Source organism: Salvia splendens, chromosome 11, assembly GCF_004379255.2.
Source record: "Salvia splendens isolate huo1 chromosome 11, SspV2, whole genome shotgun sequence".
NCBI classification, from domain to species: domain Eukaryota; kingdom Viridiplantae; phylum Streptophyta; class Magnoliopsida; order Lamiales; family Lamiaceae; genus Salvia; species Salvia splendens.
In genome coordinates, this window is record NC_056042.1 from 28,822,623 (window position 1) to 28,838,009 (window position 15,387).

General features: G+C 35.7%; 2 protein-coding genes and 1 pseudogene across 5 annotated transcripts; 2 read left to right on the top strand and 1 right to left on the bottom strand.

The window, feature by feature from the left end:
• The first annotated feature begins 1,501 nt into the window (after window positions 1-1,501).
• Window positions 1,502-5,551, top strand: LOC121753598 (nuclear pore complex protein NUP98A-like). 4 transcript variants are annotated; one of them, XM_042148812.1, is made up of 6 exons: window positions 1,502-1,755; window positions 3,299-3,448; window positions 3,536-3,593; window positions 4,160-4,259; window positions 4,362-4,467; window positions 4,840-5,551. In XM_042148812.1, exons 2-6 carry the CDS (start codon window positions 3,325-3,327, stop codon window positions 5,421-5,423), a joined length of 972 nt encoding a protein of 323 aa, XP_042004746.1. In that variant the 5' UTR covers window positions 1,502-1,755; window positions 3,299-3,324; the 3' UTR covers window positions 5,424-5,551. The 4 variants fall into 4 exon arrangements, with proteins under 4 accessions (XP_042004746.1, XP_042004747.1, XP_042004748.1 ...); XM_042148813.1 differs by having other exon boundaries at window positions 4,362-4,464; XM_042148814.1 differs by having other exon boundaries at window positions 4,368-4,467.
• Window positions 5,552-6,615: 1,064 nt separating this feature from the next.
• Window positions 6,616-8,450, top strand: LOC121753599 (germin-like protein subfamily 2 member 1). Its single transcript, XM_042148816.1, has 2 exons — window positions 6,616-6,903; window positions 7,685-8,450. Exons 1-2 carry the CDS (start codon window positions 6,795-6,797, stop codon window positions 8,221-8,223), a joined length of 648 nt encoding a protein of 215 aa, XP_042004750.1. The 5' UTR covers window positions 6,616-6,794; the 3' UTR covers window positions 8,224-8,450.
• A 2,051-nt stretch (window positions 8,451-10,501) lies between these two features.
• On the bottom strand, window positions 10,502-14,292 carry LOC121753941 (annotated as a pseudogene).
• Window positions 14,293-15,387: the final 1,095 nt, after the last annotated feature.

The window sequence follows — 15,387 nt, forward strand, 5'->3', positions numbered from 1 at the left end:
TTTATGTGTATGCTCCTTTCAAATCCTAATTCAGTGGAGTAATTGGGGATTTAGCACAAACCCCTAATTTAAACCCAAATTCAGTTGAAATGCGGGAAATTAATTAATGCGAATTGGAACTGTAATCGACAGGTGTCGCCGTCGTCGATGGAGGTGGGGGTTGTGCCAGAGACGGATGGGAGCGAGAGCGCGGCGGTGGCAGTAGCGGTGGGACGGACAGAGAAGCGAGGGTGATAAGGTACAAGAGAAGAGGAAGAACAAGAGGTTCGAGAAGACGATCCGACACGGTAGAGGAAGGCGTACGCGGAGACGAGGCCGAGAATCAAGGGGAGATTCGCGAAGCGGTCAAAGCTAGAGGTGGAGTCTGTGACGTACGGCGTTGTTCCGAGCTCCTAGTGAGATTCAATCAGATGATCTTCAACAAGGTTTTGTTTAGACCATTGAAGAAGATGATGATGATGATGATGACGATGAAGAATATTTGTGTTTGTAAATATTGTATTCCTATTTTGTGAAGTTTTCTAGTATTTCTCTGAAGAAGATGCTCGGAAGATGATGATGATGATGATGAAGGTTTTTTTTTTGCATTTTACGTTTTAATTTATTTTTATGTATTTTAATTTCACTATTTAGCTAATAAAAATTAATGAAATAATTAGGGAGCTAATAATCGCACGTAATAATTTAATTGGGTCAAAATTGGTTTAAAAGACGTTGACCGTCTGCTTTTAACGGTTCTGTCCATTTTGGACTGATTCCGACCCGAGTTTAAATGTGTAGGATGTAATAATTCAAAACGTAATGTTAGGACCAAAATCATAAAAACACCATTTGTTTAGGACCATGTTTGACCTTTACTCATATATTAATTATATAATAAAATATGCGTAAGAATATGTTAGTGGAATATGAGATCTACTGAAATAATAAAAATAAAATTTGCTAAACTTTTTGGGAGAACGGAAATAGTATGTTACAAATTTTCTAGGACATATTGAATATATATTTTCGTTGGTTTTTTATCAAATCATTGATACATGAAATGAATCGAAATTCTATATACTTGAATTTAAAAAAATTAAATTGTAAATTAATTCTAAATTCTGTATATAAAACAATTGATATGAGATTAATTTGAAGTTATAAATACACATACGCAATAAGCATACTATTCATACACAACACATACACATTTATTTAAAGTTATAGAGAAAATGAACAAACCTAGCTTTAATTTTTATAAATTTTATAAATATTAAAATATTTTTTCAATGTATTAAATTCAAAATAAATATACTGTAATAAATAAAACTAAGAACACTAAATGTGTATCTAATGATGATAATGCTTATGAAATACATCTATCATTTCCATATAATAATTATGTTCATAATATTTATAGTGAGCTAAGAAAATTACAATTATTATTGTTTCAAACTATGTGGTAAATATTCTTGAATGAAAGTGAATTTTATGCAAGTTTTCATAATTTCCAATCGGTCTAAGAAGGAAAATTGAAAAACAGAAAATGGGGTGAAATCCAATTCCTCTCTCCCATACTGTTCCCACTTCCCGCCGGCCACCAGTCTCCAGTCGCCTCGCCGCCGTTCGGCCGCTGAGTTGCCATTGCTGAGGCCGTCGTTGACTTAATTCTTCCATCGTCGTCACGCCGACCCAAGTCCTCCTTCCTATTCAATTTCAAAATCCCAATTTCAACTTCAAACTCAACCATTTCGCAAAATCTTGAAATTGGAGGTACGATTCTTCTCCTAACATGTCATTCGTGATTCTAATCCAGTATTGATGAATTATTTAGACGATTTTCGCCGTAAATTTTGAGATTTGGCGAGTCAAATTTGGGCGGGAAATGGCATTCCGGTATAGATTTGATGGCGATCGCGGAAGATAGAAGAGCAATTCAAACAGGGAATGGCTGTATTGTTGTAAAATCTGCTTCGATCGATGAAGAAGAAAGCTGCAATCTATACTAAATCTGAAAAACCAGATTACTTCATCAGCATCACTGAGTGTTACCGTGTTCCAAATGTTAAAAGTATTTCACATTCTATCCCTCCTAACCCAATGCAATGATGTTCACACACTTCACACAATACACGCACACATGCTCACCCACGGCTGTTTCACCATTCCCGCCTTTTCAAACAAACTTATCAACTCCTACGCCCACTTCAACTCTCTACCTTCATCTCAAATCCTCTTTCACCAAATCAGGAACCCCTTGACCATTCACTGGAACTCTATAATCAAAGCATTTTCTCTGGGCTCCAATGCTATGCAAGTTATCAATTATTACAATGGCATGGTTACTTCTCACTCTTCTCGCCCCAATAGTATCACTTTCTCCTCTGTGCTTAAAGCATGTGGAGCAATTAATGCTGGAAATAAGTGTATGGAGATTCATGGCTCAATGATACGGTCTGGATTAAGTTCGGATACGCATGTATCGACCGATCTGATTCGGTCTTATGCTGCTTTTGGGGGATTGGTTAGCATGAGGAAGGTGTTCGATGAAATGACTGAAAGGGAGTTGGTCACTTGGAATCCACTGATTGGTCAAAGTATTTGCCAGTGCCCCGATATATCAACAACATTCACTAGTGTATCCGCCGTTCACTGTCAATTCTCCCTTCCAACTGTTAAACCCTGTTTCTCTGAACTTGAGACAGAAAACTTCATAACTCCAAAAGTTTCTTCCACCGTGTTTTTCTTCAGTTGAACCGATGTTTACGGTTCTGCTCAATCACAAGCTTTACCCGTGTCCCGCACTGCAACTTCTTTGGGCAATTTATCTCAAACCTGAATATACCTTCTTTAATCCCTTATACTTAGCTAATGCTTAAGAATAGTTGTGAATGCCCCATAGAATCAATAACATTTACCAGTTCATCTTTTGGAACTTTTTCCCTTCACAAAATATTCTGTAACTACCTTATCATCCATAAAGCTGCACCAGTAACCTCATCAACTCTTGGTCCTGTAAAAAAGTTGGAGGGGTCGGGGCTTTCTTTCTTGTTTTCTTGCTGAGATAAGGATATTATATGTCGTGGTTCAGTGTTGCAATATTTATACATTATTTATGGTTGTATATGATCTGTAGATTGCGCATCTCTGTTGAAATTGTTGTGATCTATTATGAGAAACAAAACCTTGGGGGTTACTGGAACAGGATGTCAGGGAAGTAGAGAAGCACTTTACTCTGAGACACCAGAATAAATTAGTTGTGAATGCCTAGTAACGAGATTAACTAGTTCATCTGTTGGAACAATTTCCTTCACAGAACCTTTGGTTATCGCCTCATCATTCATGAAGTCTACCCCAGTAACATCGTCAGATCCTTGCTCTTCTTTCGTGAATGCATCACAGCCTCAACAGACTGCTGAAAAAAGTAGGCCCATTTCAACTAATGACCTGAATACACCATCTCAAGGTAAGTGAACTTTATCATTTACTTTATCTGGGTATTGACCTAAACTCCAGCCATGCAAAAGATTTATTCTTTTCTTCCATTTCAAAGCTTCAAGTGGCCTGCCAATAGTGACCGAGTTTACCAGTCAAAACATCAATGGACCACAGTAAGTTTGACTGACCTCGCCACTACGGCTTTCAGTTTTCTATTTATTTCTATAATTTTGTAAAGAGTGAAGCTTGATGGTAAAAAAAGAACAGGGCAATGAAAGAAAATGTGAGGGAAAAGAAAAATAAAGTAGCAGTGAGAATATTTACATGATTGGCATAAGCAGTGATTCGATAGTACACAAGCACTTGCAAGCCTATAGAGTTTATTGTCATAGTCTGCAAGAAACACCAATAATATGTCACTACATATATGTTTTAGTCTCTATCCATCTCTTAAGATAGACAGAAAGAAATAGTCGTTAGCATGAAAGTGGTATACTGATGAGTAATTATTATTCCCTGTAACATAAAAGTGGTATACTGATGTTCTTTATTTGTTTAGTTAAGAAAACAAAAAAAAATTGGATGATGTAATGGTGAGAAGATGGCAAGTAATGTATCAGCGACTTTTCAAATGATGAAAACTTCATTCAAAACACAATATGCCTTTGAATTGCCGTCTTTACCTTTCTCTTGATATTCCTGATTGGCTTTCTTTGTTGTTATTAATTGATGTTGATAGGTACACTCCTTCAAGCAATTCACTTGTGCAGTCCGCGACATCAATACTTCATGGAATACCCACTCAGGAGGAGCCTAATGGTAGAGGCAGTGAGACTAAGGCGAGTCCCCAATTTTCTTATATTTATGCATTGAGGTGCCCAAACCATTGAACTATCTCAAGAACAAAAAGATTGAATCGTGTATATCACAATTCTTGACAGTTGCAGGTTGAAGAAGCTAATGGTTCAGTAGCCCCTTTGCTGCCACGGAAGAACCCCAGGGATTGGGTCAATATCACCTCACTGTCACTTCATACGGCTCAAGGCAGTAAGCCTAAATCTAACTATCTTATTTCATGATGTTCATTATTTTGCCTTGCTGGAAAGAAACTTGATCTTCTAGGTAGAGACTAGAGAGTAGCTTTTTCTTTCAGCTGCTGAGATGGTTTCTGTGGTGAGTTATTGCTCTTTGGTGGTTCTGTATCAAAACATTGCACTGGAGCTATGAAGCTTATGTAAAACACTAGAAATCATAAATAGGAGTAAGTACTTATGTTGCTCATCATTAGATTTACAAGACTGCTTCATAACAACTCAAAATAAGATTTTTGATCATCAGCCATCAATGTGAAAGCATGAAAATTAACTTGTTATCTTCAACTCCGATATATCTAAGATCCCGAAAATGCTTAATTTGCAGGCAAAGGTGATGAGGTCAAAGACAGTTGTAGTTCTGTACAAATTATGGAAATAAATGAAGACATGCATGCCCTGCTGAATCAGCACGAAGTTGAAGTCGCTGCAACAACTGAAAGACGCAATGCTGATGTTTTAGCACTACTGCCAAAGCTTCCTGCTGGAGTTGAATATTACACAGAACCTTCACTGCGCGAGCTGGCAGCTAAGGAAATGGCAGAAGCAGGATTCTGCAGGCATGTGAAGGACTTTGTTGTGGGAAGGCAGGGTCATGGAAGCATCACGTTTCTTGGAGAAACAGATGTCTGCCATCTCGATGTTGAATCCATCGTGCAGTTGAACAATAGGAAAGTGATCGTTTATCCGAACGGGAGAAAGAAGCCACGAGATGTGGCACAGGTTAACAAGACGGCTGAGGTCACTCTGCTCAATGTCAAATGCATCAGCAAAAAGACAGGAAAGAAGTATGTCGAAGGGCCGCCAGTTGAGAGTTACAAAGAGATCTTGGTCAAAATGATTCGAGAACGTGGAGCGGAGTTTGATTCATACGATCCAGTTGAAGGGGAACTGAAATTTAAACTCTTTTAACTAGACTAATCTGAATTAGGATCATGTGGTTTCTTGGCTTAGTTTTGTCTACTAGTTAAACTAGTACTACTTGTTTTATAAATATTCTTATTAATCTTTGAGTTGCAAAAATGTGAAGGTTGTGAATACATTTGTTTCAACTTTCAGCTATAATTTCTAACTAGTTAGAAAATTAAAAGACAAACTTTTATCAAGACTCGACTTAAGAAGAAATGGGAATAGATGTAAACTTAATTCCATTTTAAAGAAAAATGATGCAGCATGTTTGACAATGGATCAATATAGGCAAGAATTGTGCAATATTTTGAAAATAACAGATGATGGTTAGTATGCATTGTACATTTCACGACGTGTGCATTCGTCCTCGAATGTATTCAATTAAAATTTGAGAAAACTTCTTTGGAAGACATTTTCATTTCGTAAAGTTTATTTCAAATTGAAAAGGCAAGAAGGCATGGATCAGATCAGGCTTTGATGTGCAACTCTGTTTCTAATTAAGTTTGTTAATTACACATTACACAAACATGAAAAGTCGTCGGGATGAGTTTGAGGCAATATATTTATTATACTACGTCATTCAAATTTTATCTATCCAAATTCTCATTCACATCCAATTTATTTTCTTAATCACATTCTCAACTTATGTTTTGTAAAAAATCACAATAAACTGGGATGAATTATTCTCTTTAGCTATTGTTATTCTTGTCTTTGTATGCTTTAATTTCATTTATATTTGAATCTGTTTGGACAGGAATAGGTTTGGGCAAAGATAAAGGCTTGGCATCATATATAATAAGCGAGATGTCTGCTTTTGATCACTTATGATTACTGTGATATTATCAATCTTCAAGTTAGTTTTTAACAAAAATCTAGAGAAATGAAAAACCAAAAAATAATATGAGCCTCAATTTGGTAATGAAGAATAATAAATCTGACTAATACAAAATGGGGTAGAAAAACTAGGTTTGAATGAAATACATACTAATACAAAATGGGGTAGAAAAACTGGGTTTGCCTTTTTCATGGTCAAAATACCCCAGAGTAAAAGGACTTGCATCTATCTGAGTCCTGCAATAAATTACAAACAAAAAATAAGTAAACATATAGTAATATAATTAATTATGATATATATATATATATATATATATATATTCCATTGACCTCTATCCATTCTGTCTACAAAGGCAAGTTTCATGCTTTAGCAAACACCCTACCCCCTACCCACCTCTCCCAGTAAATCAAGTTTCTAGAAAAAATTTGAGTATAAATATAGCACCCATTTTGAGCTAAACCCTCAACTCAACCTCTTAGTCTTACTCATCATTACATACTTTTCAAGTATACATAAATTTAAATTTAAAATTCTCAGCTATGGGTGTTTGCAGGCTGCTTCTACTCACGGCTCTCTTCTTACTCACCTACACAGTTTCTGCTGATCCTGATATGCTTCAAGATCTTTGTGTTGCTGATCTCTCATCTCGTAATTCTCTCTCTCTCTCTCTCTCTCTACTTTTTTATGCGTTGTTGCAGTCACTAAGATATATTTACAATTAAGATGAATTAGTAGTTATCTATTAGGATTACTTCCTCAGATTTGTGAATTTCATCAGTTAAGCTGCCAATTGATTTAGATTAGTTGTCATTTAGGGTGCAAATTGCAATAAGTAGTATATATTTTTTGTGGTCTACTAATTAGCAATCAATAATAACGATATGTGTTGTTTGAAATTAATCAGACGCCATTAAAAGTTCAGTAGCTATAGACTATAGTTGATCGGAAAATTATTGATTTGCATTAATTAAGGCTACAAGTAGCACCACCACCTTCTTTTGTCTAACTATAATTCAATCTTCTCACCAAATACAACCCAAGTCTGTAATCTCTCCTTAGCTCATTTATTATTGGTGATTATTAGTATATAATTATTGATAAAAATACAGTTATAATGATGAAAAGTAGGAGTATAAAAGTTGCAACAACTTTATCAAAATTTAAATTGTATGGGACAATTGCAAAATGTACTATAAAAGTTACTCCATTTAATAAGATATTTTTATAAGTTATGGAATTGACTAGAAGTGAACCAAAAGTAGCGATTTAAATGACAATATTCTCTTATTCCACTCATAATCTCAATTTTCAACTCTTCCAACATTTCCATAAAAAATAATCTTAGTCTCCCAAAATTAGCTAGTATAGTAATAATAGTCCATTTTATCTGTCCTGCAAAATTAATCCACTTTTCATGTTCGAAAAATAGCGGTGAGAGTGAACGGGTTCACTTGCAAAGCAAACATAATGGCGGATGACTTCTTCTTTGCCGGAATCGGGAATCCGGGCCTCACCAACAACTCGATGGGGGCACTGGTGACCGGCGCCAACGTCCAGAGGATCCCAGGCCTCAACACGCTAGGCGTGTCCTTGGCGCGTATTGACTACGCGCCAGGGGGCCTGAACCCACCCCACACGCACCCACGCGCCACGGAGGTGGTGTTCGTGCTGGAGGGACAGCTGGACGTTGGATTCATCACCACGGCCAACGTGCTCATCTCCAAGACCATCAAGCAGGGGGACGTGTTCGCCTTCCCGAAGGGGCTCGTCCACTTCCAGAAGAACAACGGGATGGTCCCGGCCGCCGTCATCTCGGCCTTCAACAGCCAGCTCCCCGGCACGCAGTCCATCGCCACCACGCTCTTCGCTGCAACGCCGCCGGTGCCAGACAATGTCTTGGCCAAGGCCTTCATGATTGGGACCGAGGAAGTGCAGGAAGTCAAATCCAGGTTTGCTCCTAAGAGCTAATCGACCAACTTCAACTGATTTGTGGATGGAATTATTTCCATTTTCAACCTTCTTTCATATTTTTATGTTTATGTTCTTGTTTTTTATTTTGTTCTGTTTTTCTGGTTTTTGGTGGGTTTAATTGCAATGGCATTCCATACTTTGCTTTATGTTGTTAATTTGATGTAACGATGAATAATAAAACTTGCATTGTTGGTATATTTTAGGGATAAATTGTCATTCAAGTATATACATCTATTAGTACAATTTTTGATTGAGCTTATAAGTTTTATCAGATGATAAGTAATACTCTCTCAGTTCTACCATAAATATTTAATAATTAAAATAAGAGAGAAAATAATATAGAGAAAATAATTATAGGATTGATCAGGAATTAACGAAAAAATATGATCTAAATAACAATTAACCCTAAAAATATCACAATTACTGATTGGTTAAGATATATATATATATATATATATAGGGAGATGATCAAAATAAGTATGTGTTTAAATCCAGAAATGCAGACCAAATCTTGGCCCTAGGATTAGATGATCTAATGGTCAATAATTAACCAAAAACACGGAAGGTCATAATTAAGCAATTTTAGGTCATATTATAATATTTGGGTTTAATGTCATGCTAAGATCGTTTTAGGTCATGCTTTGTTAGCATGACCTAAAAATTACCTAATTATGACCTAAAAGTGACCTAATTATGATATTGTTCTGCGTTTCTGTATTTAAATCTAGTTTTGCATAGATCAAAACCCTATATATATATATATATATATATATATATATATATTTAATGTAATGATATACGAATCATTTGTGCATGATATCAGAAAATATAATGTGGCAAGTTGAATTATAAAATGAAATTATGATGGTCAAGAACTAGATGGTAACAAATTAAAGTATCTCTAAAGATGTAGTACTAGCAAAGTAAGATAAATAATTGGCCTGCTGAGTTGAGCCTTTGAGGTGCTCTGTGGGGAGACAAAGATATGCTAATTTTATGGTGATTAAATTTCTATTATATAGTACTCCATGCCAAGTAACAAATAGAAACATTGCATGCTTTGATAATTGTCTGATTTTGGAGTAACTAATTTACGAATAATGATAATTACATGCCTACTGTTAAACTTATATATAATCAAACAAGAATTCGTAACTAGAATCGAAAATTAAAACAAACACGTATTGGAACTCATTTCATACCTTCGCACTTATGACAAGTATTTCTTGCTAATTAACAACCTATTTCATACATAAGCATATTAAGTGGCAATTAATTAAGCAAATATGAAACATGTTAATCCACTACAACTCTACTCTATATAAGGTACCGATTTTAGTGAATTGTTTCTCGTACACTAAAACACACTATCTAGCATTATCATCTACTCCAAATATTGAATAATTTCCCACCATTTAATTAACCCCTCAAAACTAAATACTACTGCTACTTAATTACAAGAAACCGTCAAACAAGGAGCAATTCACTTTAACTGATAGATTTAGGAGTCAAATCCAATCTTTTGCCTACTCTAATTAAGTACAAAAAATTCTTACACTGTATGATCAGTATAAAAACAACTCACAAGAAAGAATGTTTATTGTTTCAATCAAAATGATATAAAACGAGGATAACTCATTTCAAAACTTGAAATTAGCAAATTGCAAAATGATACTCCATAAACGAGGATAAGAAACAGCGTGCAAAAATAATTTTAAATATATATACAAGGCTCTGCAAGCAAAATGTCGAAACATGATTTGTTAATTTAAAAATATTTGGGATTTAGAATATTACATGTATATGGATTAAGAAAAGGAGAGTCCATGCTGATTTGCAGAATGGCATTTGATTTTTGCAGTTACCAACAATCGGAGTGCGGACAAGTAATCCGTAATTAGGTGAGCTAAATACTAGTGGACAAACTTTAAGTGCTACTAAGCTGTATATAATTAACCTTAAATGATAGAACAAGGTGTGGGAATATTAGTAATTTATTTAATCAAATCCATTTGATTGAAAACAACAAATTAGTGGGTGTAATGTGGCCCATAACCCACCAACTCTTTTTTGTAAGCATGCAGGAAAAACTACATACAAGTAAGGGTTCTTTCTTTTTTAAAGTTGCGATATGAATTTAACTTAAAGATGTTGCGTTACAAATTTTTAATTTTATCTTGTAGAATAGTACAACACATGTTGTTAATGAGAATATAAAAGATTTAAGCAATTTAAATAAATTAGAGATTGATTGAATGATTGTTCTCACTTGAACTAACTTCCAAATTCCAATTGTTATGATAATCAAAATCACCCACCAAATTGAAACAAGATGGATGAGTGAAATGTCTACATGGCTTAGACAGCCAATTAAATACACAAAAAAATGCATGCTTAGGCAGGCACCATCCATACAAACACATGAGACCAGATTAAGAAAAATGATAACTTAAAAAGTTCATCAGACATAGGTAAAATATCAAGTAACTTCAGTGTGTTTGAACCTCTTTCCAAAAAGATTTTCTTCATACCCAGAGATATATTTCTGTTGAATTCTTACTTCGCTACCGTTTGCTGCTTCCCATCTGGAATGGCGAAGAGGACTATAGGCTTTGAAGGACGAATTAGAGGAACATCACATCTGTAATAACCTTTCCTCTCCAGCTGTATAACGTCGCCACGCTTCAAGTTCCGCATATCAGACTCTCCAAGAGCTGATGTCTCAGTTCTCGTACAGGGATTGACCACATCGGTGAAATCTTCATCTTCCTCAAGCTGTATGCATCAAACAAGTCAAATAAGATTAGAACAAACCGGCTGAAAGATAGCTTAACTAGCTAGTGAAGTGAAAAGTCAAATTAAACAGCGAAAGTATCACCTTCTTCTTTGTAATAAGATAATCAAAGTCAACCAACGTCAGTCTAACTAGCTCGTTGCCATCGGAAAGCCAGGTGAGCTTCAACTTTGTCTTCTTAACATTTCCTTCAAGATGCAAGACTCCTACCAGCTGAGTGACAACCCCATTTTCATCTTTCTTAATTTCCTTCACAATTGCATTACCCCAATCTTTGAGAGTTACTTCCTCATTGACAGAGATTGATTCAGCATCAGCATAATCTATCCATAACCTATTTGAATAAGTCACACCTTTCTCTCCAGCACCTTCATACTTTTTATGTTTTGGTAAAATGCGGACAAAAGGATCTTTGGGTCCATCAGTTAGGATCAGTAATACACGCCGTTCCTCAATAACAGCTGTATGCCTGGGGCACACAGGATCAATTATCTTCTTGTTGATTGCCCAGAGTTTGTCCCACTCCATAAGATTCAGATTCTTTGATGCACCCTAATCAGTTCAGCAAGGCCAAAATTTAGACTATACATCACAGAAAATTATGGAAGAGGAAACAAAAACTTGTGCATTATAAATAAATCAAAATACGAATTTAGGATAAAATAGTTAGGATCCCCTATTGATAAAACTGTGTGCATCAGAAATTAAGATGGTACAAATTGCAGCTTACTTGTTCCAGAATAAACTGTATCAGTGCTTCAATCTTCAGACCTCTTCGCACTATTCCTTGAACAGTAGGAAAACGAGGATCATCCCAACTTTCAACCTTTCCATTTTGGACAAACCATAGAAGCTTGCGCTTGCTAAGAAGTGTATAAACCATATTCAGTCGACTAAATTCATAGATATGGACCTTTCTGAATCCCATATCTGTCTGAATTCTGTAATATTGATCATTACGGTCATGGTACTCACTTGATCTAAGAGCATGTGTGATACCTTCCACAGCATCAACAAATGGACAGCAGAAATCATATGTTGGATATACCTTATATTTAGCTCCAATCCTATGGTGAGGGGTCAAATTGCAGCGGTAATACACAGGATCCCTAAGTGATTTGTTTGGGTCCTGCATGTCCAATTTCCCACGGAGACAACATACCAAACCCCTCTCTGAACCGGCAATCATTTCCTTCCACAAATTTAAGTTCTCCTCCACACTGTTAATTCTGCACCTCGACTCTATGCCATCCATCCTTTCCTGCTGCATTTTCTCACGAGGAGTATCATCAACATAGGCTTTACCTTCACGAATCAATTTCTCAGCCATTTCCATGATCTGGGGGAAGTGATCTGATGTGTATGTTATAGCACTGAACTTGATCCCTAGAGTCTCAATATCTTTGAGCAGATTATCAACAAACTCACTACTTTCTTTGTCTGGATTCGTGTCATCAAAACGTATAATAACCTGTCCTTTGTAGCGCTCTGCAAAATACTGGTTTAACAATGCAGCTTTCGAATGACCGATATGGAGATAACCACTGGGTTCTGGTGCAAACCGCAATTTCACCTTTCCTACCTCAGCATCTGGAAGATCTACCTCAAAGGTCCGTGTACCAGCAGTTTCAGTGGTATGAACACCATTCTCCACAGTGTTGGACCGAGAATTAGAAGTTTGAGGTTCCTTCAACTTGGAAGCTGCTACCTTTGCGGGGCCTCTCTTCCCAAGAAATGTAGAGGCAAGTTCACTCAACTGTGCATCATATTCAGTAGATATTGAGTTAAACCACCGTACCAAATTTTGGTACTTCTTAGATTTCCTTAAACTTTCCCATCTCAGACCAGCTCCTGTAATGGACAAACAAGAACTTCAAATTTTTTATGATTTTAAGACATAAGCGCTTGTGTGCCATGATGCTACTATATAAAAATAGCAATCAGAGGCAAGATATATTATAAACTGAAAACATTTGTAATCAATTTCAACAAACATTGTAAAAACAAAATTTCAGATCATCTATATAAACTGAAGAGACTCAAAAATAGTCTAATAGAAATGCAAAAACTTTACCAGCAAGACCAATCCAGACTGCAACATCTGCAATTGACAAGCTATAACCAGCGAGAAAGGTATTCAGCAGTAGATACTCATCCACAAAGCTGCATGCACCTCGAACTCGGATCCAGATGCAAAAATGGGTGCATAATCTAGCCATTCATCGATCTACAAGACCCAAAATACAATTAAAAAGGCATCATGGAGATCTATATTCTATTATAACACAGAAAATCAGCAATTAAGATAATTGAAACAAGTAATATCATCGTGAAAAAAATGATATCAAGTATAATTAGAAAAAGAAAAGAAAAACAAAAGCTAGTAGTCAAGATAACAATGCAGAAAATGCACCTGGCTTGCCTGATAAGCATCCCTTCCATAGAAACCAGGCAAACTTGATATTCTACCAATATACCTCAGAATCACATTAGTTCCATACAGCCTCTTCCTGGAGATAGAATTTCCACAGGAAATAGCAACAAAAATGTAAGTGCTAAAAGTGAGAGATGAGATTCATCCATATGCATAGAAATCAATCTTTCACAGTATTCAAAATCCAAATTGCAACCATCACTTATAATATCGTCATTATATCTGACGCTGCAGCTGGAATATTCTAACTCAAACCCTAACTTCACCAAATTAAAAAAAGGTGGTTTTCCTCTTCAATGCTACTCTTCTTCTATGAGGATGACGTGCATATGGTAACGCCACTTGTTCAATTTTCCAGATCCTCGACACACACACACACACACACATAATTACTAAAATCTCAAAACCTAGATTCTATAAAGCGCAGTTCAGCCAATTGTTCATACCCCTCCCAACATAAAAAAAACAGCTCAACTAGCAGTCGATGTATGATGGATACTTCTTCATTTTTAACAAATTCCAACACTAGATTAAAAGACACAATGTAAGCTGAATAACAACAAAGGAATAGAAGAAAAAACAGCTGGATTTTCAGAGGAAGTCGGGAGAAATACCCGGCCTCTAGTAATAGAGTTGGCGGCGAGCCAGAGGGTAGGGATGGTTTAGAGTTGAGAGAGAAGCCGGAAATTTTGGCAGCAGCGATCGCATGGAGCGGTGGAGAATCGGCCGCAAACAGGAGCTCCATGGGTGGAGTAGTCGAGCCGCCGAAATTACCAAATGTAGACTTTTCAGAATTGTGAATTAGGGATTTTTACTTCGAAAGACTTTACGTTTTCCAAATTAAACTCACACTTATTTATATACTTTGCCTAAAGCTAATTGAGTCATAAATTACTGAGTATAATAAAAAAATGTAAATTTGTTGATATTATCCATTTATACTCCATAGTCCATACAGTACTATATTTCTTTGTTCAATTTATATTATCATAGTTTCCTTCATCGAGATTTGATCTCTTGACCGCCACCATGTAAGCGATAGATAGGCGACCGTGGCAGTGGAATAATTAATTTTCTTATTATTATTATTATTTTAATTAATTATCCTTAATATTCACTGTCTACTATAATGCACTTCATCTCTACCAAGTACCCACTACATCACTAAGTTTATCTAGCCGAGTTATGTTCAATATCCGGCGAAAAACTTTTTTTTTCCAGTTGCGTCGACCACTGCAAATGGAATTTTGTACTGAGTCTTCTCTCTTCGTCTCAATCTTTCATTCGTTCTTGCCAAATTTCTTCCTTCTTGGCATGCAATACTCCCAAAATTTCTCCCCAAACTTCATCCCTGTGGATTTTATAACAACCGCATCAATTTTTTTTGATTGATTTCAAGCTTTGGCGAAGCGTGACAAAAATTAAGAAAGTGGGTTTCATATTTCATTAACGTTTTTTTACATTTCTTAAAACATGTACTCATACTCTTATTATAGTATGGGGAGAGTATTTTCACAAAATTTGAAAAAAAATTGCTTGGAGTGTTCACCTTTGCGTCGCATGAATTGATAGAAAATTTACATCTATAAACTACTACTATTAGACTATTACTAGAATTCATTCTACATCACGTGGAACAATTTTCATCGCCTATACAAAATTACGATGATGTCAATATTTTATATAACTAAACTCTTAGTAAAATAGTTAGTTAGTAAACATAATATATTTTGCAAAAAAGAGAATACAATGCTCCGTATTTTAAAATAGGATTTACTCTTGATCTAGAATTTAAGTAATGATTTTGAACTATTTAGAAATCGACAAATTAAACTCGTAACCCGAGACTTTCGCTAATCGATCCAGACAAAATAATTTTATTTATTTATTGTTGTTATGGAAATTTGATAAAAATGTTTATTTCAATTTGTAC